Source organism: Ictalurus punctatus, chromosome 10, assembly GCF_001660625.3.
Source record: "Ictalurus punctatus breed USDA103 chromosome 10, Coco_2.0, whole genome shotgun sequence".
NCBI classification, from domain to species: domain Eukaryota; kingdom Metazoa; phylum Chordata; class Actinopteri; order Siluriformes; family Ictaluridae; genus Ictalurus; species Ictalurus punctatus.
The window spans coordinates 19,580,431-19,604,362 of NC_030425.2; the positions used below are offsets into that span (position 1 = coordinate 19,580,431).

At 39.2% G+C, this 23,932-nt stretch overlaps 1 protein-coding gene across 4 annotated transcripts in view; it reads left to right on the forward strand.

Moving 5' to 3' along the window:
* The window catches only part of efl1 (elongation factor like GTPase 1), a 149,875-nt gene that overhangs the window by 5,263 nt on the left and 120,680 nt on the right, over nt 1-23,932 (forward strand). For all 4 annotated transcript variants that reach the window (XM_017478430.1, XM_017478431.3, XM_017478429.1 and 1 more), the window contains exons 6-12: nt 1,108-1,245; nt 1,724-1,941; nt 9,664-9,787; nt 14,070-14,149; nt 16,290-16,426; nt 17,802-17,924; nt 21,895-21,994. In XM_017478430.1, the coding sequence (XP_017333919.1) occupies nt 1,108-1,245; nt 1,724-1,941; nt 9,664-9,787; nt 14,070-14,149; nt 16,290-16,426; nt 17,802-17,924; nt 21,895-21,994 (920 nt within the window). The remainder of the gene's footprint in view (nt 1-1,107; nt 1,246-1,723; nt 1,942-9,663; nt 9,788-14,069; nt 14,150-16,289; nt 16,427-17,801; nt 17,925-21,894; nt 21,995-23,932) is intronic.

Below are 23,932 nucleotides of genomic sequence, written 5' to 3' on the forward strand. Positions count from 1 at the left end.
TTTTAGTCGCATTATCACAGTGCATTATAGACACGTACACACCTTAATCACACTATTAACGTCGTGTGGGAGTTTTCACCGCATTTTGTGACAGGACACGTACACACACGGCAGTGCGCAACCGTTTGATGGCAAACAAGAGAGCACGGCTGCATCCGAAACCGTGTACTTACCTACTATATAGTAGGTTAAATACACGCATTTCAGCTACTATATATCAGGTAAGTTCATGGTTTCGGACGTAGCTCACAGCTTCAAGCAGTCGTCTATTAGCACGTGTAGCATGACAAATAATTAACTGAACTTGAAAATTAAAAATGAAACCCCCAAAACTGTATATGGTACCATAATGAAGACCAACTGTATGTTGACGTGAAATTCTGGAGGGACGTTGGACGGCGTGGCGTGGGGACGTAATGACGTGTACCATTAATCCATCTAAGTTCTATAACATGTATAACCTGAACATGAAAGGAATATTCTACAATCAACTCATGTAAACACCTTAATCACAATATTGTCTTATTCAGAATAAGGTCAATAATTACATTACTGCTGTCCATGTAAATGGCAGTTCTCACTGTTATCACTTACATAATAGCTACTATAAACAGTTGTTCCCTCACAAGCTTCTCTTTTTCTTTCTTATTTTTTTTCCTCGGTCCTGAAGACTTTCCCGTGACAAACATCTTTACCTCTGACTGCCACAAAGCGCTGACACTTGTGACTCCTTCCTTAAATGCTAAATAAACTTTGAGCAACCTGTAGTTTGAATTCATCCAGAATTATTGTCATATATTTTTTAATCACATGGCCCAACACTGATTCACAGTGAACAGATGTAATGAGGTAAAGTAATTATTCTCTTACTGTGAATCAACTCCCACGCATTCCATATTAATGAAATAGAGTCAGATGTCTGTGGGTGAATGGGACAGTCTGCTTTGTGAGTTTTCTTAAGGTCAAATGTTAGCATTCACATTCCACAGAGTCTATCTAAGCATAACGATTAGACTTAATTCTGTTCATTTAATTATTAATTATTATTATTATTATTATTATTATTATTATTATTATTATTTTAAAGTAATTTTATTTCTGCTGTAGACGCAAGCGGTGTTGCGCCAGGCATGGCTGGAGAACATTCGACCTGTGCTTGTTATCAATAAGATCGACCGGCTAATCGTGGAGCTCAAGCTTAGTCCTCAAGAGTCCTACAAACACCTCCAGAAAATTCTTGAACAAGTAAGGCTATACAATATGGCGTATTATGTTGTGCTTACATTTCTGTCTGTTGCAGTCGTGTTGTACCATGTGGTGTAATAAGATCCTAATTGTGTGTGCGCATTCGATTGGGAATGCATGCCTCTGGATGCTGATTTAAATAAATAAGAAATATTTGAACTTCCCCATTCTATCATGCGTCTTAAAAAATTCTGAAATCATAATGCGTTTAGCAAATTTGAATATGGTTGGAGGGAACGTGACGTGATCTCTATAGTAAAAAACAATCAACAGGGATTGCGTTTTTAAGAATGAATTTACACTGAATTTGCAACAGAAATGTACAGGATGTAATTCCTCATTGCATTGTAGTTCACTTTAATTGGTGTGTTGCAGTAGTGATGCACACTGTTGAATTTTTTTGTTTGTTAAATAGACAGGTGCTTTTTATAGTTTGGGAAATAGTGTCATGTGATTGAGTGAAGTGTGTGTTATGCAGGTGAACGCTGTGACAGGGACTCTGTTCACAAGTACTGTGCTGGAGGAGCGGGCATTGAAGGAGGCACAGGTTCAGGAAGAGTGTCCTGAGGCCGATAGAGGAGAGCAGGTATATGACTGGAGCTCAGGCCTGGAGGAAACGGACGACTCACATCTATATTTCAGCCCTGACCAGGGCAACGTGGTGTTTGCCAGCGCAATCGACTCCTGGGGCTTCAGGTACAGCACACACAGACTGGCTTTAACTGTTATCATTAGGCCTTTTACTTCCATGTATGTGCAAACACGTGAGGGTGTCATCCTAGGTGTCAGCCATCATACGTGTACATCTTGTACTATCAGGGGCACAGTTTGGGATTTTCTCTCCACAAAAGACAAGCACATTGATAGTGCATTTTAAAAGAAACATCACCTTCTTCGTCTTCGTCTTCTTCTCCTCCTCCTCCTCCTCTCCCTCCTCGGATCGGTCGGCTCGGTCGGCTGTGGCTCAGGTGGTAGAGCTGGTGGTTGTCCACTAATCGTAGGGTTGGCGGTTCGATTCACTTCCCACATGCCTCCACATGCCACAGTGTCCTTGGGCAAGACTGCCCCAAGTTGGAGAACCCCAAGTTGCTCCCGATGGCATGGTAGCTCTGCTGCCATTGGTGTGTGTGTGTGTGTGTGTGTATGTGTGAGAATGGGTGAATGAGACGCACTGTAAAGCGCTGAGGTTGAAAGCTGCTATTTACAGTGCATCCGGAACGTATTCACAGCGGTTCACTTTTCCCACATTTTGTTATGTTACAGTCTTATTCCAAAATGGATTAAATTCATTATTTTCCTCAAAATTCTACAAACAATACCCCATAATGACAGAAGTTTGTTGAAATCTTTGCAAATTTATTAAAAATAAAAAACAAAAAAAGCACATGTACATTAGAATTCACAGCCTTTGCTCAATACTTTGTTGAAGCACCTTTGGCACCAATTACAGCCTCAAGTCTTTTTGAGTATGATGCTACAAGCATGGCACACATATTTTTGGGCAGTTTCTCCCATTCATCTTTGCAGGACCTCTCGCACTCCATCAGGATGGATGGGGAGCGTCGGTGCACAGCCTTTTTCAGATCTCTCCAGAGATGTTCAATCGGGTTCAAGTCTGGGTTCTGGCTGGTCCATTCAAGGACATTCACAGAGTTGTCCTGTAGCGACTCCTTTGTTATCTTGGCTCTGTGCTTAGGGTCGTTGTCCTGTTGGAAGATGAACCTTCGCCCCAGTCTGAGGTCCCGAGCGCTCTGGAGCAGGTTTTCATCAAGGATGTCTCTGTACATTGCTGCATTCATCTTTCCCTCGATCCTGACTAGTCTCCCAGTTCCTGCTGCTGAAAAACATGTCCACAGCATGATGCTGCCACCACCATGCTTCACTGTAGGGATGGTATTGGCCAGGTGATGAGTGGTGCCTGGTTTCCTCCAGACATGACGCTTGCCATTCAGGCCAAAGAGTTCAATCTTTGTTTCATCTTGGTCTGAGAGTCCTTCAGGTGCCTTTTGGCAAAGTCCAAGCGGACTGTGGCTTCCGTCTGGCCACTCAACCATACAGGCCTGATTGGTGGAGTGCGCAGAGATGGTTGTTCTTCTGGAAGGTTCTCCTCTCTCCACAGAGACTGGAGCTCTGTTAGAATGACCATCAGGTTTTTGGTCACCTCCCTGTCCAAGGCCCTTCTCACCCGATCGCTCAGTTTGGCTTGGCAGCCAGCTCTAGGAAGAGTCCTGCTGGTTCCAAACAACTTCCATTTATGAATGATTGAGGCCACTGTGCTCATTAGGATCTTCAATGTTGCAGAAATGTTTCTGTACCCTTACCCAGATCTGTGCCTCGATACAATCCTGTCTCGGAGGTCTACAGACAATTGCTTGGACTTCATTGCTTGGTTTGTGCTCTGACATGCATTGTTAACTGTGGGACCTTATATAGACAGGTGTGTGCCTTTCCAAATCATGTCCAGTCAACTGAATTTACCACAGGTGGACTCCAGTCAAGTTGTAGAAACATCTCAAGGATGATCAGTGGAAACAGGATGCACCTGAGCTCAATTTTGAGTGTCATGGCAAAGGCTGTGAATACTTATGTACATGTCCTTTTTTTGTTTTTTATTTTTAAGAAATTTGCGAAGATTTCAAACAAAGTTCATTCATGTTGTCATTATGGGGTATTGTTTGTAGAATTTAGAGGAAAATAATTAATTTAATCCATTTTGGAATAAGGCTGTAACATAACAAAATATGGAAAAAGTGAAGCGCTGTGAATACTTTCCGGATGCACCATTTACCATTCTTGAATCCCGTTGCCTGTAGTTATGGCTCTGCTTTCCTGTGATTGCTTATGCAACAGTTGTAGTACATCTGTGAATGTGCGGCTCACTGAGTCTGGGTGCTTTAAATAGTTACTGCATTATTATTATTATTATTATTATTATTATTATTATTATTATCATTATTATCATTATTATTGTTATTCAACATAATTTTCAGCTGCGGGCCCAGACACCAAAATTTCAGTTCGGACAAATAACCTAATGTGGTATTATTGCTAGCTAACAAACAAACATGAAACACATTAGCACTTAATGTGCTCCCTATAGCACTACATCAGACTGATCAGGTTTGCATTCGGAATATCCATGAGAGCAGAATATTTTTGTGAATTTTTTTTAACAAAAGATCAAAAGGTTAAACAATAAAGGCAGTTTTTCACAGCCTTCTTTGCTCATATTTACCAAAGGTACCAATATTAGTGGAGGGAACTGTAAATAAATACATGTCAAATTTAAATTTGTACATAGCAGCAAAAGTCTATATGAAGCAGGGTTTTCCTCTGGTTGATGGACAAATCACTGCTGACTGTCATACCTGTGACTGGCTGAGGCTCCTGTCTCATTGGCATTGATTCAGAATATTCTTTAAAGGCTATTGGAGAACAGAGACCTTGATAAACCTGGCTTGTCTACAGTTTGCATCCTTGCTGCAGTTCAGTAAATGTCCACTAGATAATGCTCTCGTCAAAGTTTTTGTCCTTCGCAGCACCCACCATTCTCTTGCCATCATGTTTTGTTCTAACACAGTAATTTTACCTCTCTAATGTGTATAATTACAAATAGCTCGATATTGCTGGCTAGCACTAAAAGCGTAATAATAATGTTTACAATCCGGGGGCTTCTGTCTTGTGTTTGTTTTTTTTTTTTTGTTTTTTTTTTGGAAAAAAAAGGTTTTTCTCTTGTTCAGCATCAGGTTTCATGGTTTTAGAGAGACTCTGTGAAAGCACTCAGGACTGAAGTGCCATAGTGGATGGATTGGTGTTTTAAAACTAACACCCTTGAGCAATAAAGACCCATGAATATATTTAAAAAGAGCCACTCTCATGTCTCAGTGCATCCATGTGTATGTGGTAATAAATTACACATTAAGCTGAGCAAAGCTTTAAGTAGTGAACAAATTGCTCTATTGAATGGCTGTAATAGGTCAGCTTTTACAAAAGAGTAGGAAGAATTGGCTATTAAAGGTTACATAAGCTTTAGGTAGGCCAATTAAATCATGTCTACACTATTTTTCAAATCAATCTTCTAACATTATGTGAATGGAGTACAGTGACACAATATGGACAAAAGCAGCATATTGCAATGATATTGCTCCAGAAAACAGCTTATACAAAAATTCTCAAATCTGATTGGCCAGAAGGTGTTAATTAATTTTCAGTAACAGCGTAACAGGTTCAGTAGTGCGAGCTGCAAGGCAAATCACAGCTGCATATTAATGCGCTTGTTCTAATACGTTTTCATATGCATAGTAACAACCTACACAGAGAATTATATGGCAGACACTCTGTATATACAGATAATTAAAGTGTGTAATCGTTGATATGGTGAGGCTTTCTGTGAGGAGATGTTTGTTTAACATTTTTAGAAGGAGTCTCCAGTGTCAGTGCTTTGTAACAGCTATAGGCAAATCTGTAATGTTGAGATTTAAGACATTTGACAGAGGATCCTCTCGGTCTTATTAACTTCATTCGAGAAAAAGGGAAGCTGGGGAGGGAATGAAGGTTTATAGTGACTATGATGTAAGTGATAACTAGAATTAACTTCTCTGACCTTCCACAACATTAAACACAACTGTAAATGGATAAAAAATATGATATGATGTTCATCATATTCAACAACAACAAAAAGTTTAATTGATAGTTTTGGCAAATTGTTGTGGTATAAGAGGCATAAAACTCTGAGATGTGGTGTTATAGGAAAATAATGAACCTTGGGATGGTAATGCATCACACTGGTCAGTTTTCCTATAATATCATGCCCTGTTATATTTTATTCCTTACCTGATGAACCAAAATTGATCATATATTTGGATTCACCTACACCGATAAGTTCACAGAGTGCAACAAATACAATTATGGATGATGGACTATATTACAAGCTTCTAAAGTATCATTATTGCAAAGCCAATGCTGGGCTAATGCTTAGTAAACAGTATATTGTGCAGCTCTATACAGTATATAGACAGTACAGGCAAGTCTCAGTCTGCCACGAACTGCTTTTATTTCAGACCTCAAAGCTAAAATATTTATCAAACAAGTCTCCCATCATTCCTCACCTAGAGGTTTAAATATCTGCAAAGTGTGCTCTTATTGACTGAAGGCAGGTTGGACGTGCAGGATTTCTCAAACAGCTGAAATCAAATAGTGGTTTTGGTTTTGGATAACTGTTACTTTAACAAAAATAACACACATGAAATGCTTTTCCAGCAGTCGGAAAGAGGTTTCGTCATGCTGAGCACCCCCTTGATTGCTTTTGTTCTAAATAAAAAGCTCTGAATTTTGGAATTGTGTATCAACTTCGCTCATATGATCCGTCTATCCTTCCATCCATCTTCTATACCGCTTATCCTTCAGGGTCACGGGGAAACCTGGAGCCTATCCCAGGGAGCATCGGGCACAGGGCGGGGTACACCCTGGACAGGGTGCCAATCCATCGCAAGGCACACTCACACGCTCATATGTTAATTTTAGTGAAAAATATATATATATAATAAAATAAATAAAAACTTGTGTTCAAATGTCTGAGTACAATGAGTGCGGTGTTCTTGTTGTTTTTGTTATGGTACATTCACACACACACACACAGCAATTTTATCGCTGCAAGTCGCCAGTAGGCGTTCCTACTACTGGTTGCCATAGTAACATGGGTGGCACAACTAGCATTCCACTTTTGACAGCAAACCAGTTTTCTTGCTGCTAAAATGAAAGATTTTGGAGAGAGAGTGATCTTATGTAAAATTCACCAGTGTAGATCTGCATCATATCCTACGAGATGAAGGAGAAGCAGTGTGTACTCTTTGCCATTGCGGCCATCTGTCTGCAGCAAAATTGCAAGCGGCAATTAGCTTAGCTTAGCCTATGGCCTTAGTGCATTTAAAACAAAATAATAATAACGAAACAAATTCTCTTTTTGCTGAAATTGAGCGAAATCCCGGTGTAGCTCCTGTCTCAGCAAGTGAGTGTGTCATTCATCAGAGTGTCATTCACTATATGTTTGATGGTGACCGGGAGGTGGACCGCAGCTCTTCGGCCGTGTGTTTCCTGGGTGAAGTGTCCAGCTTGGGGCTGCTTGGTCCCGTGCTCTGAAGCTGCGACAAGCCGGACACGTCACCCAAGATAGGAGCTACACTGAGATTTTGCTCAATTGCAAAAAAAGTGAGTTTGTCAGTATTATTTCTTTTCATTATTATATATATTTTTTGTGTTAAACAGGCTAAGTTCTTAAGCTAAGCTAATTGGCTAATGCCGCAATGGCGCTGCTTCTGCTAGTGAGCACGGATGGCTATGTGCGCTCTACTGTCTTCACTCCCGTTGGTAGTCGCTGCACCAAGCGCCACCATAAAGTTAAACTTTTCTCAACAAGTTGAGAAATATCCAAAGATTTATATATATATATATATATATATATATATATATATATATATATATATATATATATATATATATAATATGATATGATAAACCTGTGTTGTGTTTGCAGTTGTTTGATATCCAAACAATAAAGACAGTCTTTCACAGCCTTATTTGCTCATATTTACCAAGGGTGCCAATATTAGTGGAGGCACTGTATGTGGTTCTTCCCCAAACTGTTGACACAAAGTTGCAAGTACACATTTCTCTAGAATGTCTTTGAATGCTGTTTTCCCTTGTATGCTGTTTTCCCTAAGAGGCCCAAACATGTTCCAGCATGATAATGTCCCTGTACACAAAGCATGCTCTGTGAAGACAGGGTTTGCCAAGGCTGGAGTGGAAGAACTCGAGTGGCATCCACAGAGCCCTGACCGCAGCCCCACTGAACACCTTTGGGATGAACTGGAACACTGACTGCACCCCAGACCTCTTCAACCGACATCGGTGGCTGATCTCACTAATGCTCTTGTGGCTGAATGAACACAAATCCCCACAGCCACTCTCCAAAATCGAATGGAAAGCCTTTGCAGGAGAGTGGAGATTATTATAACAGCAAAGATGAACTACATGTGGAATGTGATGGGCAAAAAGCAGATATACGTGTTATAGTCAGGTGTCCACAAACCTCTGGCTGTATAGGATGCCAGAGCCATATCTCCCTGCAGTTCTCGCCTGGTTTCCCACTGAAGCTAAGGCCCGGTCAGTACCTGGCTGGGAGACCTCCTGCGGGAAAACTAAGGTTGTTGCTGGAAGTGGTATTAGTGAGGCTAGCAGGGGGTGCTCACCCTGTGGTCTTTGTGGGTCCTATTGCCCCAGTATAGTGACAGGGACACTATACTGTTTTGGATGAGACGTTAAACCAAGGTCCTGACTCTTTGTGGTCATTAAAAATTCCAGGACACTTATCATAAGAGTAGGGGTATAAACCCCTTGTCCTGGCGAAATTCCCCCATTGGCCCTTCTCTATCATGCCCCCCTAATAATTCCTATCTCTGAATTGGCTACATCACTCTCCTCTCCACTAATAGCTGGTGTGTGGTTGGTGTTCAGGCACACTGTGGCTGCCGTTGCATCATCCATGTGGATGATTTACATTTATTCATTTAGCAGACGCTTTTATGCAAAGTGACTTACAAATTAGAAAATACAAGCAAAGCGATATCAAGCAGAGAACAATACAAGTAGTGCTACCATACAAGATCCATTAATTGAGTTCCAGAAGGAGCAAAGTTCGCAGAGTAGAGGTGTAAGTGCCAGAGTAGGATTTTTTATTTTTATGTATTTATTTTTTTGTATTTTTTAAAAATATTTTTCTTTTTTATGGGCTGGTTAGGTGTTCACGGAAGAGGTGGGCCGTTAGCTGTTTTTTGAAGATAGTGAGAGATGTGGTGGTTGAGGACCCCCCCCCCCCCCATACTATGTCAAGCGCTTTGAGTGACTAGAAAACTGCTATATAAATGTAACTAACTAATTAATAGCATGCATACTGTACTGTACATATTCACATTCTTACTCATATTCGTATTTACTGTACCTATCTACCGATGAAAGTATATTTGCTGGTAAAGACCATTAGGGCTGAAACTAATATAGAAATATAGATGTCAAGTTCTATGACGTGTTTCAGATTTTAGACACATAAAAACCAACTTCACTCCACTTTCCAAGTGCAAAAGCTATTCTGTATGTCGCTTGCAGATGAAAGGCACTCAGTGGCACTTTACCTAGCAGACAGAGCTCACAGTTCAGTGGGCTAACACTGATCTGTCGCAGAAGACATGTGGCTATTGAATGTGTTTATTGAGTAGGGAATTTAATATGTACACTGCCATTTATTTTTGCTTGTACAGGTCACAGTGGTATGGGTTCTGTTTATTTTATTTTTGTTTTTTTTATTAAATATGAAATGAGCGTATGATTGATATGACTTTGTAAATGCACATCTTGTTATTCTAGAATACATCAGTTTGCACAGATCTACAGCCAGAAGATGGGGATTCGCTTCGAGGTTTTACAGAAGACCCTGTGGGGGGATTTCTACCTGAATGCCAAGGCCAAAAAGATCATGAAAGGAGCACAGGTACAGTAGACTTGTGTCAGTGCATGAGTGTTTGCTGTAGTGTTTTTGTACTTGATAATAGACTGAGACAGTGTTTTTCAGTAGTGTCTAGAGCACTGCCTTTTAACACAAGCACTTGCCTTTAAGCTAGAAATAAATAAATAAATCGTGGTCTAAAAACGGAAAATAATATGGAAATTAATATGGACTTGACCTCCCTTTGCTGCTATAACAGCCTCCACTGTTTTGGGAAGGCTTTCCACTCGATTTTGGAATGGGGCTATCTGTATTTCTTGTATAGTTTAGTAAATATAATATTGAAGTTATATTCTGTAATGACAATCAGGTTATTACAACTATGCATTATCACTGTATTTGAGCATAATGAGATTTTCACTCATTCACAGAGTCTGATCCCAGAGCGTGCACTGTTGGGATGAAATGTTGCCAAATTGCTGTTTAGATTATAGGGATACTCTGCACATATAGCATACTCTGCACTATAGCATGCATATTGTATTTTGGAGATTTTCTAGCTTGAAATCATGACCATCCCATGTAAAAACGCACTCCTCCAGTCGCGGTTCTTCTGGAGACTTTGACTGTCGCACTTGCTTCTTATTTTTGCAGCAAAACCCAGCAGCCTTCATTATGTTTTTTTTTTTTTGTCTGAAAAGTGTCTCTTACCACTTAATATACTGCTTTCTTTACTGACTTACAAACATTTTTCTCTAACATTAAATTTTGTGCTAGAAAACTAATGTTTGGGAATGTACTGACTTGATAATGTAGAAGTCATGAAGTAAAAAATCTTTAACAAAGTTTGTGCTAAAACAAATGGGTGTCTAAAACTTTGCAAAGTACTGTGTGTACGCAGCAAAAAAAGAAACATCCCCTAGCATTCAACTGCTTTTATTTCCAGCAAATTGCTTAGCATGTGTTAATATTTGTATTAACATAAAAACATTCAACAACTGAGACATAAGTTGAACAGGTTTCACAGGTGTTTGACGAACAGAAATGGAATAATGAGTCTCTGAACAAAGTGGGGGTCAATATTAAAAGTAACAGTCAGTTTCTGGTGGCTGACTGCTTTTGAGATGCGATCTCAAAGCAAGAACTGACAAATCTGGTGCAGTCCATGAGGATGAGATGCACTATAGTACTTAAAGCAGCTGGAGGACACCAGATACTGACTGTTACTTTTAATATTGACCCACCTGTTTTCAGGGATTCATTATTCCATTTCTGTTCCTCAACGTCTGTGAAACCTGTTCAGTTTATGTCTCAGTTGTTGAATGCTTTTATGTTAATACAGGTATTTACACTTGTTAAGAAATTTGCTGGAAATAAAAGCAGCTGAATGTGAGAGGTCGTTAAAGCAGTTGAATGTGAGAGGTCATGTGTATGTGTGTGTGTGGATTGGTGGGATAAGTGTGTTGTGACAGAAACAGTCGTCTGTTTAGTCATCCTGCTTTTCAAGTACCATTTAGTATGTCCACTCATCTCGCTGTCCAGAGTCAGTTATGCTAATGGACAGCACTTTTCCTCCTGAAACTGCACTATACGGCGTAGAGAGGACACACGTGTACACACACACATACACACATGCACACACTAGCAGTGGAGGTCTCATTAGCATCCAACTCAAGCCATAGGGCCAAATGAAGCAGAGATAATAGACCTGGACACAGATCACCACTTAGCTGAGCATCTGCGCTAACTCCAATAATGGCATTCATGGCATTTTTCTCCATAGTTCATTTTTTTTTCTCATTCTTGTCTGAGGGCCTTTAAATGGCCTTTAAATCTCAATTTTATTTTGAGATTGAATGGAAGAACGTTCTAAAAAATGCTTTTTTAAGCTTGTAATAGATTGATTGAAGAAGAGCTTAGGTAAATGTTATGACATACTTTTACTAAGTATGTTCCTTTATAGCACAGCACTATTGGTCAGAAGTTCTGCTAGTTCTGCAAGACAAGACACAAGTGTATATTAGTTTGCACATTGCAATACATTGTCTTTTCTGTAGTAACACCTTGCGCAGGGAGTCGTATGGAGGGCGCACCACATAAACCGATTCGATTCAATTCAACTTTATTGTCATTGTGCAGACTACTGTGCAAGTACATAGCCAGTGAAATGCAGGAAACATGTATGTTGATTTCCATGATCTGTAAGCCGTAATCATCAAGATTAAAACGGAAAAAGGCTTGATGTGTAATGAATCTAGAATATATGAAAGTTCCACTTTTTGAATTAAATTATGGCAAAAAAATACCAAACTTTTCCACGATATTAAAAATTTTTGAGATGCACCTGTATAATCATTGGTATGGTGAAAATTCTGTGTGATGTTTTAGTATTTTAGAAGGAATCTCCAGTGTCCGCTGCAACATGGGAAAGTCTTCCAGACTTTTGGGTTTGTGGTTTTCTGAGTAACATGACAAGTTGCATTTTTTTTTAAATGTTGTATTAATTTCGAATAAATGTAGGCGATAAGGAAATGACTGGTCTTAAGAGTGATCCTTATTACAAGTTTAAACTACTTTCTTAAATTCCTGCAATCCGGATAAGTGAGTGAGTCTTTAATTGATGATTTGTGAACACACACAGAACAGAATGATCTCCAAGACTAATCAGTCTGCTGTCATTTTCTCCCAGACCAATCGATCAGTCTGATCATTCTGCTCTGACGGCCACATGTCGTTTTCTCTGTCATTATGCTGATAGAGTGTATGACCTCTAGAGAGCACATTGATTCTAAGCGCTTTGGCAGCTGTTTTAAGTCATTTTGTCTCCAGACAGCAACTGACTCTGACCTTATTGAGCCTCGGAAAGCCAAATTTAAAGCTGAATTTGCATTATAAACTGCAGCAGTTGGAGGAGGGTTTACAGAGCAAATGCCTTGTTTATGAGCAAGGTCAGAGGTGGATGAGCAGGCTGGTTCGAGCTTACAGGAAGCTTACAGTGACTCAGTCACTCTTTACAACCGTGGTGAGCAGAAAAGCGTCTCAGAACACACAACACATGAGTTCCACAATGTGTTCCACTTTACAGAACAAGAATCTGATGCCATAGTGTTCACAGGCTCATCCAAACTGGACAGTTTGAAAAATTGCAGAATTACCAGGCCATATTTTTTTTCTGTTTTGAGGGAAAGGCAGTAAAATTATTTTACATGAAAATGGTGTTACAAATAGAAGCACTGACTGTTAGCAAGCTCTGACACCTATGACTCATTGCATTGGGGGTACAGTGGCTTAGGGGTTAGCAAGATCAACTCAGACCTCTCGGGTTGGGGGTTTGAATGCTCTATATGTGCTATATGAGTTTCCTCCGTGTACTCTGGTTTCCTCCCTCACTCCAAAGACATGCGTTGTAAGCTGATTGGTATATCCAAATTGTCCATAGTGTGTGAATGGGAGTTTGAGTGGGTGTGTGATTGTGCCCTGCAATGGGTTGGCAGCCCGTCCAGGGTGTCCCCTGCCTTGTCCCCTAAGTTCCCTGGGATAGGCTTCGGTCTCCCCGCAACCCTGTGTAGTATACGCAATAAGGAAAATGGACGGATGGATGGATGGATATTTAACTCATTCATTATTTATGACTGGATTATATTCTTGGATTATGTGGAACATCTGACAAACAATTATTGTGAGTTAACAGTTACTATAGAAATGATGCCATTAAAATAAGTGCATGTTAAATATAATGTAAAATATTATAAAAGTAAGGCTTACAGCTGGCACTGCTGTTATAGAAAATGTATCAACAGCTTCTCTCCTATCAGTTTAGTGAATTTAACAGCATTGTGGTAAACACTATTATGAATCCTAATCGCAGCAAATTTATTTCAATGCACAATTATGCTATTTAAGTTTGTAGAAACAGGTGTGTAACACCATTGGATACTAATTAACAAGCAGAGCCGTTCATCCAGTTTCTCAAATTTGGCCATTTTCTTAATTCTTAATCACTTGAAGGTCTTGTGGTCAGAAAATCAAGTAGGAACATTTAGTTTTGTTTGAAATGCAGCAGTATTAGCAGCACACATGGCTTACCATTTGAATGAAATTTGTAGTGTCACAATAATTAAGTTTTTTTTTTTTGGATGATCCTGCAGCATGTAAATGGATGTCTCTGATCTCTTTAATTGATGCATGCTTTAATACACATCAGCCGAGAAATGGATGAAATAGAGAGGTGGCTGATTCAGACTTATTGACAATTTGTCGGATGCCGCTGCTTGGCCTCAGGTGATGATCTGGTGATGTTTGTGCCTTTCTGTCTCTTTCCCTCCAGGCTAAAGGAAAAAAGCCGCTTTTTGTCCAGCTGGTCCTGGATAATATCTGGAGTTTATATGATGCCGTGGTCATCAGAAGGTAACGAGCCAAAACCCAGTATTTGATTAAATCTGCAAACCTCAAATGAGCTGTTTATGTATTTACTTTAAGCTCATCAACCTGCTGAAAATCTTCAGTTATGCAATTCTTTATCCTTGTTTTTGTTACATGCAATCCGAACCTTGTATGCACGTGATTAGAGACATGAGACTTTAGAGAGAGAGATAGCTTGTCCTACTACTTCAATTATTTAATTATTAATTATTTTTTTATTCATTTTTATTTATCTCTGTCTATCTTGAATTATATATATATATATATATATATATATATATATATATATATATATATATATATATATATATATATATATATATATATTAGTATACATTTTGTAGTAATTTTCACAATTTAAATGAACAAAAAAACAAATCAGCCACATGGAACAAGTAAGTACACCCCTACATTTATCACATCTTCAAAACCATAAAATTAGAATCAGGAGTTCAAGATTAGGTGCCAGTTATTGGAGCCTGCTTAGGGAGTGCAGGTGGACCCTGTCTTATTTATACCTCTCACATATCTAGTGTCTGGTGTTCCCTTTGTTATTGAGGTGTGTGGTGTCATCATGCCAAGATCTAAAGAGTTCTGTAAGGCCTTCAGAAAAAAAAGGTTGTGGTTGCCTATGAGTCTGGCAAGGGATTTAAAAAGATCTCAAAATTATTTTGAATACATCATTTCACTGTAAGGAAAATAATCTACAAGTGGCACAGATTTCAAATGACTGCCAATTTTTCTAGGACTGGCCGTCCCAGCAAATTCAGCCCAAGAGCAGACCGTCTGATGCAAAAAGAAGTCTCCAAGAACCCCAAAATTTCATAAAAGGATCTGTTAGTTAGTCCTGCAACTGTTGGTGTCAAAGTAAGTGCTTCTACAATCAGAAAGAGATTGGATAAATTTGACCTGCATGGGAGGCATGCCAGGAAAAAGGCTTTGTAAGACTACAGTTTGCCAAAGACCAGGACCTTTGGAATAATGTGCTCTGGACAGACAAATCAAATATAGAGTTGTTTTGCTGCAGTAACAGCAGACGTGTTTGCCACAGACCAAAGACAGCTTTTCAAGCACCTCATACCAACTGTGAAGCATAGTGGTGGAAATGTTATGGTTTGGGGTTGCTTCACTTCCTCAGGGACTGGACAGATTGCATTCATTGATTCAACTATGAATTCTGCATAATATCAAAGAGTGCTTGAAGATAATGTAAGATCATCTGTCCTAAGGTTGAAGTTGAACCAAAAGTTGACCTTTCAACAGGATAATGATGCTAAGCACACTAGCAAATCCACCAAGGAATGACTCAAAAAGAAGAAATGGAGGGTTATGGAATGGCCTAGTCAGTCCCATTGAAATGTTGTGTAGGGATTTGAAACAGGCAGTACATGCAAGAAAACCCTCAAACAGCTTGCAACTGAAAGAATATTGCATGGAAGAGCGGTCAAAAATTCCATCAAGCCTGGTGGACAATACTAGCTAAAGGGGGCAATACTAGCTATGCAATACTAGGCCAAGGGTTTACTTACCTTTTCCACAAACGAATATCACATCTGTTGATATTTCTGTTGAATAAATGATTGAAAAGCTAATTTTTCTTGTGGTTTTGTTCAAGTATATCAACTTTATTAATAGGGCCTGTTTCAAAGATGATCAAATGTTTGCTTCTACAAATATGTCAGAAAAGCCAACAATTTCCATGGGGTGTACTTATTTTTTCACATGTATATGTCTGTGCATCTGTAACATATATTATAGTGTCTACAGTTAGGACATCAGTAAGCCTAACATCAGTATGCCTAATGTTCTGCATTTATAAAAAATTATATTTATTATATTTATATTTATTGTATTTTTAAAAACTTTCTTCTTCTCCTTCCCCCTCATCTTATTATGTATATTTTTGTATTGCACTGCTGTAGAGTACCTGACCCTCACAACTTGCCCTGACATTTTGTGCATATGACAAATAAATTTGAAACTCTGGCTGTTAGGTTAATAATGAATTATTTGGTGGGGTGTAAATGTCACTGCATAGTTTGTGTTTTGACTGAATGTTAATTGCTGTTAATATTTGCCAATCCCGGCAGTAACCATTACTTCTGTAAATACTGTTTTACCATAGAGACAAAGAGAAGGTGGAGAAGATGGTGACCTCGTTGGGGTTAAAGGTCATGGCCCGTGACCTTCGTCACTCTGACCCAAAAGTGCTACTGAGTGCCATCTGCAGTCAGTGGTTGCCTCTGTCTCAAGCGGTACTCTGTATCCTTTTCCATAGCACCATCACAGCTAGCTGTCTTTATTGCATCATTAATAATCTTTTGAATGAAAGAAAGAACAGACAACGAAAGGGAGGAAAGAGAAAAGAAGGAAAGTGAAGGAAAGAAAGAAAGAAAGAAAGAAAGAAAGAGAAACCGATTTGGATTAAAAAAAAGCAAGAAAACAAAGGATGAAAGAATTTGGGGTTTGAAAGAAATTAAGAAAAAATAAAGTTAAAAAACAAACATTAAAAAAGGAAGAAAGAAATTTACAAATAAAGAATATTGAAAGAGGTTAAAAGGAAGAAAGAAAATTACAGATTAGAAGTACTTAGAGCAAGTAGAGACTTGCGGACTATTGCTTCGTGGTTCTACAACAGTAAAAGAAACTGTAAATGGCTAAAAAGTATTAAGGTGCACCTATTATGGTTTTTCCAATATTACCTTTCATCTAGTGTGTTATAGAGCTGTTTGTGAATGTAAAAAAGTCTACAAAGTTTAAAAAATCAAAGCACACGACAGAGTTATTGACTCCCAAAAGAAGGAACTGATTCTGAACAGCTGAAACGAGTCGTTAGTAATTCCAGACTTACTTCCTGTACTAACCTACCTAGGTTTGTAACCAAAAGCCCCACCTCTGGTCTTCATTGGCTGCTCGCGAACAGACTGAGCTGAAACTCGTTATGGTAGTGGGAGTTTCCTTTTCAACACACGCTGACAGCGGTAGACCAATCACAACAGAATGGGAAATCTGACCAATCAGAGCAGAGTATGCTCTCTGAAAGGAGGAGTTTAGAATGAATCCTGTAGAACTGATCATTTAACGAGTCGTTTGTGACTCTGGGGGGAAAAAGGTAATGCTGCAGCTTTAAATTATGAGCATGTTAAAGTGTGTTTTTACCTTGGATGCATGTAAATCTATTGTGCGAGACATTTAAAACAAAATTAGGCACGTTTCAAAACCATAAAAGGTGCACTTTAAATATCATACTTTAATAAATAAAGTGTTCGCTTTGGAAAATTGCTGCAGGAGTAGAGGAATAAAACACCATGGGTGCTGTTCTAGGAAACGGACGGGGTGCAAGCACTGGAATTAGGTACAGAAATGTTGAGATGATATATTAACAGAAGTTTCTAGCAGACTGGTGAATGGTTTTTTGGTGCACCTTACAGCACCTGCCAAGACGGAGGTTCCTTCCACATGGTGTGTAATTAACACCTTCACACACTGAGGACCTACACAAGCAACAAGGGCTCTGTGTGCTACACATCACCAGCTTTACCATTCATTCCCAGCTGCACTGATAGTGGATTGTGTGTGGGTGTATGGATGTGACTCTATAGCCGAGTGTGTATTGGTTTTTAACCACATGGCTCAGCGATGGTGTGTGAGAAGTTGCCGGCTCCCACCGAGGTGAGCTCTGAGAAGGTGGAGAAGCTGATGAGCGTGGGCTTCCGCAGGTTCGACTCCCTCCATGAAAAAACACAGCAGCTGAAAAAAGGTGAGTGATAGGTGATGAGGAGTACATGTGGGTCAGTTTATTGCCTGACAGATGGAGAGATGGGAGGAGGAAATATGTGAATTTAGATTAGATAACTGAACAGTTAGTTACACAGGAAAGTGAATATTTGAAATACAGAGCACAGATAATGGCATCTATTGTAATGACAGAGGGAGAAGAAGTGACTAAGTGGGTGGCTGTTGAGTCACAGGGTGGAGATATGCAAGTGAATTTACACTCTTTATAAACACTCTATGTGTTCTATTACACACTATACAGTAGTCCGTGATAGAAAAGAAGCAAGGGAAATAGGTAGGAAAAAAGAAAACAGCAGAAATTGAAAGAAAGAAAAAGATAGGTTAAAGAAAAAAAATATATATGATGAAAGAATGAAAAGCATACAGGTAGAAAGAAAGAAAGAAAGAAAAAAACAAATTAAAAGAACTAAAAAGAAAAAAAATGACCGGTTGGACAGACGGAAGGATGAATGGAGGGAAAGAAGTAAAAAGGATGACAGAAAGACAGAGATTAGAAGAAAGAAAGGAAAATCAAAAGTTAAAAGAACTACAAAAAGAAAAGGACAGAGGTTGATAGAAAGAGAGATAAAGAAAGAAAGAGAAAATGACAGGTTAAAAGAAAGAGAGGAAAAGGTAAAAGAAAGTCACAGTTGATTTGACTAGTTAATTCAGAATGTTGTACTTTTAAGCTAGTCTATTCTTTCTCTCCAGATCAGCCCCTCTCTCTAATTGATACAAGAGAAGAATAACTGAGTAATAATTGAGTAATAACTGAGTATTAACGGAGTAATAGGTGTATGTGATACTCAGCACAGCAGTGTCTCCTCCTTCCTGTGTGTGGTTAAACTGACTCGTCCTCACTGAGCTTTAACTCATCCTCACAGTTACAAAAGCTAATGTTCCTGTTCTTCATGTTCCTGTTTCAATGTGCATGTTCTTAACAAAGACCTTGCAAACATTATTATAAAAGAGGAATCATTAGCAAAATTTAACCTGCATGCAAATGAAATGCAAATTTTTATGTGACCTTCACTTACCTAATTGTCTAATGTGGATCTTTTATCATACAATGTTGCTGAAAATACTAACTTTTTTTTCTTCTTCAAAAATAAGATTTAAACAACGCCTAAAATTTCTTTAAGTTTGTAGTACTTTTTGTGAGCAGCAAAAATCTGAAGAGCAGAAATTTGTACATCCCTTATAACTGTGGTTCAGAATGATGTTGTGTGTGGGGAAAGACAGTCTGCAATTGCAGAAATTAATGCAAAATCAAGGAAACTCCGATATTTGGAGGAGCTTTCAATTTTTCTAAATTAACGTAGTTTTTCCACAGATTTGGGCCAAGACGCGTCACGTGAGGTCATTATGACGCGTATTCATCTAAAGCCCTCTTCGATTCACGTGTGTCGATCATGAGTACAGCTAAAAGGTCTCATTTACCAGCAAACATCACTTTGAAAGACAATTTCATGCACTTGCAATTTCGCCAACTCATAGTTTTCCACAAAAAAAAAAAAATAGAAATCAAGCCTTTTTGGCCGCAACAATAAAAAAAAAATCTCTGTGAAATCCTGTATAGACTGGACAGAGGGGGATTGTGGGAGCTTTAAATGTCGTGTCTTTTTCGAGTTGTATACCTGGTACAACTAAAGCCAGAAATGCCAATCAGTGAATAGACTTTCTTTAAATGTTTTGAATGTTTTTTCTCTCTTTCATTTAAAAAAAGAATTATCAGAATTAGATGCATGAAAGCTATTTATTCTGAACAGCCTTTATTGCTCATGTTCTTATTTTTATGTTATGTCTTTACCAGTGGCTCCTCGCAAAGGCTTTTTTGTTTTAGAACTGCACTAATCACTCATGGTGTGAATATGAGTCTGATGTAAAGACAAGCTTAGTTTCCCCTAGCTCCGATTTCCCCGAACAGTAATATTGCCTGATCAGAGGAGCCTGGATGCTGCATTTACCTTTACCATTTTTTATTTTTATACCCTAGACTGATCATTTGTATGAAAGTTGAGCAACACACCTGAATGTTTTTGCACTGTCTGAATAATTTGCCATGTGTGTCTGTGCTGCTTGTGCGCTGTGCAGTATAAAGAAATCCCCTCAGCGATTAGACTCTAGGCCCTGGGCTTTTATCAGCTCTGTGCCAGTGACCCCCCTGTCATGTTCTTCTTTTATGAAAACTTTTATATTCCTGTCAAGCGTTTTATTTTGGAAGGCATCAGTGCCACTGCCATGTCTTAGTAAAAGGCCTTTGGTGTATGGAAAGTTAAATGATAGTGGCATGTGCTTCTAGAGTGTTTATCTAAGTGAGGAAGAGATGCAGGGTGCCAAAAGAAACCTGACAACATTTCTAAATACAGGTACTGTCACTTCCATGTAGCTGTAAATTGGTGCTGCACTTTGAATAGGTGTGTAATTTTGCTCATTTAGTGTCTAAAAGACTGATGTTTTAAGTAAAAAGTAAATGGAAAAAAAGATTCCCTTTGTAATGGGTGGAAAAAAGAGAGCTGGCTTGGTATCGAATTGTAAGATTAGTTGAATTTAACTGAATTGGTTTAAATCAGATTTACTACTAATATTACCACCACCACTTCTACTACAACTACTATATTACTGCTACCACCACCACTACCACTATTACAACTACTACTGCTACTACTACTATTACTATCACGACTACTACTAATATTACTACTACTATCACCACTACTACCGCCACCACTTAAACTACTACCACCACCTCCACTACTACTATTACTACTACTACTGCTGCTGCTACCACTACTATCACCACCACTACTATACGTACTACTATTACTACCACTACCGCTAGTGATACCACCACCACCACTAGTACTATTACTATCACCACTACTACCGACACCACTTATACTACTACCAGTACTACCACTACAACTACAAATATTACTACTGCTACTACTATTACTATAACCACTACTACTACCACCACCAATATTACTACTAGTACTACTGCTGCTACTACAACTACTACTACCACTTCTACAATTCATACCATCACTACTACTACTGATACTACTAATGCTACTACTACTGCTACAACTACTACTACCACTTCTACAATTCATACCACCACTACTACTACTGATACTACTAACACTACTACAACTACTGATACTACTAACACTACTACTAACACTACTACTACTACTAAATATGTTGTTCTTTCGGCTGCTCCTGTTAGGGTTTACCAAAGTGGATCACCTTCGATTGTCTGCATATTGATTTGGCAAAGGTTATATGCTGGATGCCCTTCCTGATGCAATCCTCCCCATTTATCTGGGCTTGGGGCTGGCACTGAGAGTACACTAAATTGGCACACTAACCTGTGCACCCCCAATGGCTGTGGTTGGTGCAAGGATTGATGCTCAAATCCACAATCCTGGGATTGGGCACTAAAAATTAATAAATAAATGGAAAAAAATACAATTATTATGCAAGGCTTCTGTCATAACAACTTTACAAAGAACACAATAATAATAATAATAATAATAATAATAATAATAATAATAATAAATATAGCTGCAAGCAGCAATTAAGGGGCCAAGCAAAAAAGAGGCTAAATGAGGAGCTAAACAAGCGTGGCAGGGAGCATCAAGACCAGCTCTAAAAAAGAGCGATTTTAGACATTTCTATATGATTTTAATCATAAATGGTTGAAAACTAATAAATACAATCAATTGTTATATGATTTAATTGCTTATCATGTTTGACCTATAGGTGGCGCTGTCACCAAATTGATCTGGTGTGGTCAGGGTGGGGTGTAAATGCCACACACAAAGTTTGGTGTGAATGTGAAAAGTGTTACAGAGATACAGCCTCAGATTCAGTTTGGTATCATGCCATCATATTTGTTGATTAGATGCACAATGTCTGAGTTGTAAAACCTCGCCTTTTCATTGCAGTGTTCTTGGAGTGTGCAAGTGAAGAATCGGCACCGGTCATCGTGTTCGTGTCGAAGATGTTTGCTGTGGACTCAAAGGCCCTGCCGCAGAACAAGCAGAGGTGTGTAGTCACCCACTTCTACTTTGTGTGCATGTGTTTGTGTGTTAGTGTATACATATTTGATGAGCAAAAATAGGATCTGTATTGCAGGTTGTGTGTGTGTGTGTGTGTGTGTGTGTATGTTTGTATGAGAGAGACAGCAAAAGGGTAAGAGAAGTGTAGGACTGGGCGATAAAACGGTATCAGTATTTCTCGACAGTATACCTTTATTGGTAACAATAGAAAAAATGTTCGGTATAGCGCTCGATAAAATGTAAACAGACATGAAGTTTGGTTACATGAACAACCCTCAAACGTGCACCATCCCTGGATCATAAACAGCCTATTATATACCTTGATAAAGGAGTGTGCTACAAGTGACAAGCAAAAGGTAGTAACAAATTGCGTATTTGTGGGGTTCGGTTGCGCCATCGCCATGTGACATCGGAACACACGAACACATGCGGAAATGAGTTCAGCGCCTGCCGAGGAGATTTTGAATAAAAATTTCAGCTCACCAGAGTCGCAGTTGCTTGATTTCTTTTCGTCTGACCAACATCAGAACACTGTTGTGTGTAAGCTTTGCCAAAAAAAAAAAACGTTGTGGCCAAGTACAGAGAAACAAGGTGCGAGAGGCTTGTAGTACGCATGTACTCTGCACATGTACAGTGTGTGCAATTTTTTTTTACCCTTTCCCCAGTGCATAAAATTTCAAAGTGGCACCTGATCATAGTCAGGTGCATGCAGGAGCGCAGGGGCTTAAATAATAGATCTGAACATGTGTGTCTGTGTGTCTGAGCCTGTGGATTCAACAAACTTGATTTAATGAAGCCTGGCCAAACAACAATCTAGCAAACGATCAATACTGCAGCAATTGCGCTTTGAATGTGTTTGTGTGAAAAACCCTCGAGTGAATGCAAAACACCTGCAGCAAGACTTTGTGGCAACAGGCACTGAGGTTTCAGTGAGCACAGTAAGGCGCGTACTAAACGCAGAAGGTTTCCGTGCCAGAACTCCAAGAAGTACACCACTACTGACCCAAAAGCACAAGAAAAGTCGGCTCAAAATCATATGAATAAGCCCCAGATGTTTTGGGATTCTGTTCTGTGGAGCAATGAAACGAAACTGGAAGTTTTCAGCATGATGGATCAGCAGTATGTCTGGAGGAAGAAGAATGAAGAAACACTCTATCCACAGTCAAGCATGGTGGTGGCTCGGTGATGCTCTGGGGCTGCTTTGCATCCTCTGGCACTGGAAACCTGCAGCGTGTGGAAACCAAGATAGATTCATTGAAGTATCAGGATATTCTAAGAGAAAATATAGAATCATGCCATCTGTGAGGAAGCTGAAGCTTGGGCGTCATAGGACCTTCCAACAGGACAAGCATACCTCAAATTCCACCAAGGCTTAGTTGCAGAACTAACCCTAAGTCCTGGAAGATTCTACAGGCCCATCACAGTCACCTGACTTGAACCCTATAGAAAATCTCTGGTGAGATTTGAAGAAGGCGGTTGTAGCACGCAAACCCAAGAATATTACTGAACTGGAGGCCATTGCTCATGAGGAATGGGCTAAGATTCCTCAGGAACGCTGCCAAAAGCTGGTGCCTGGCTACGCATCTCATTTGCAGTAGGTCATAACAGTAAAAGGGTGCTCTACTAAGTACTAAAATTGCTTGAAGGGGTTGAATAATTTTTAAACTGGAGAAATCATTATAAATTGCTTTTTCAGATGAATTTGAGGAAACCATTTGAAGCATTCGTTGTATTTAACTATTTCAATTGCTTTTGTTTGATTTGTTCATTGCAAACAGCTGAAAATCTGTACATTTTGACAATAAACCTGATTTGCAATGGGGGTTGAATAATTTTGCTTGCTACTATATATACTGTAGAGGTGTGTTTCTTAGACACTGGGCTGAATCAGTGTATTCCCGTAAGTGACAGTCCACTCTGATCA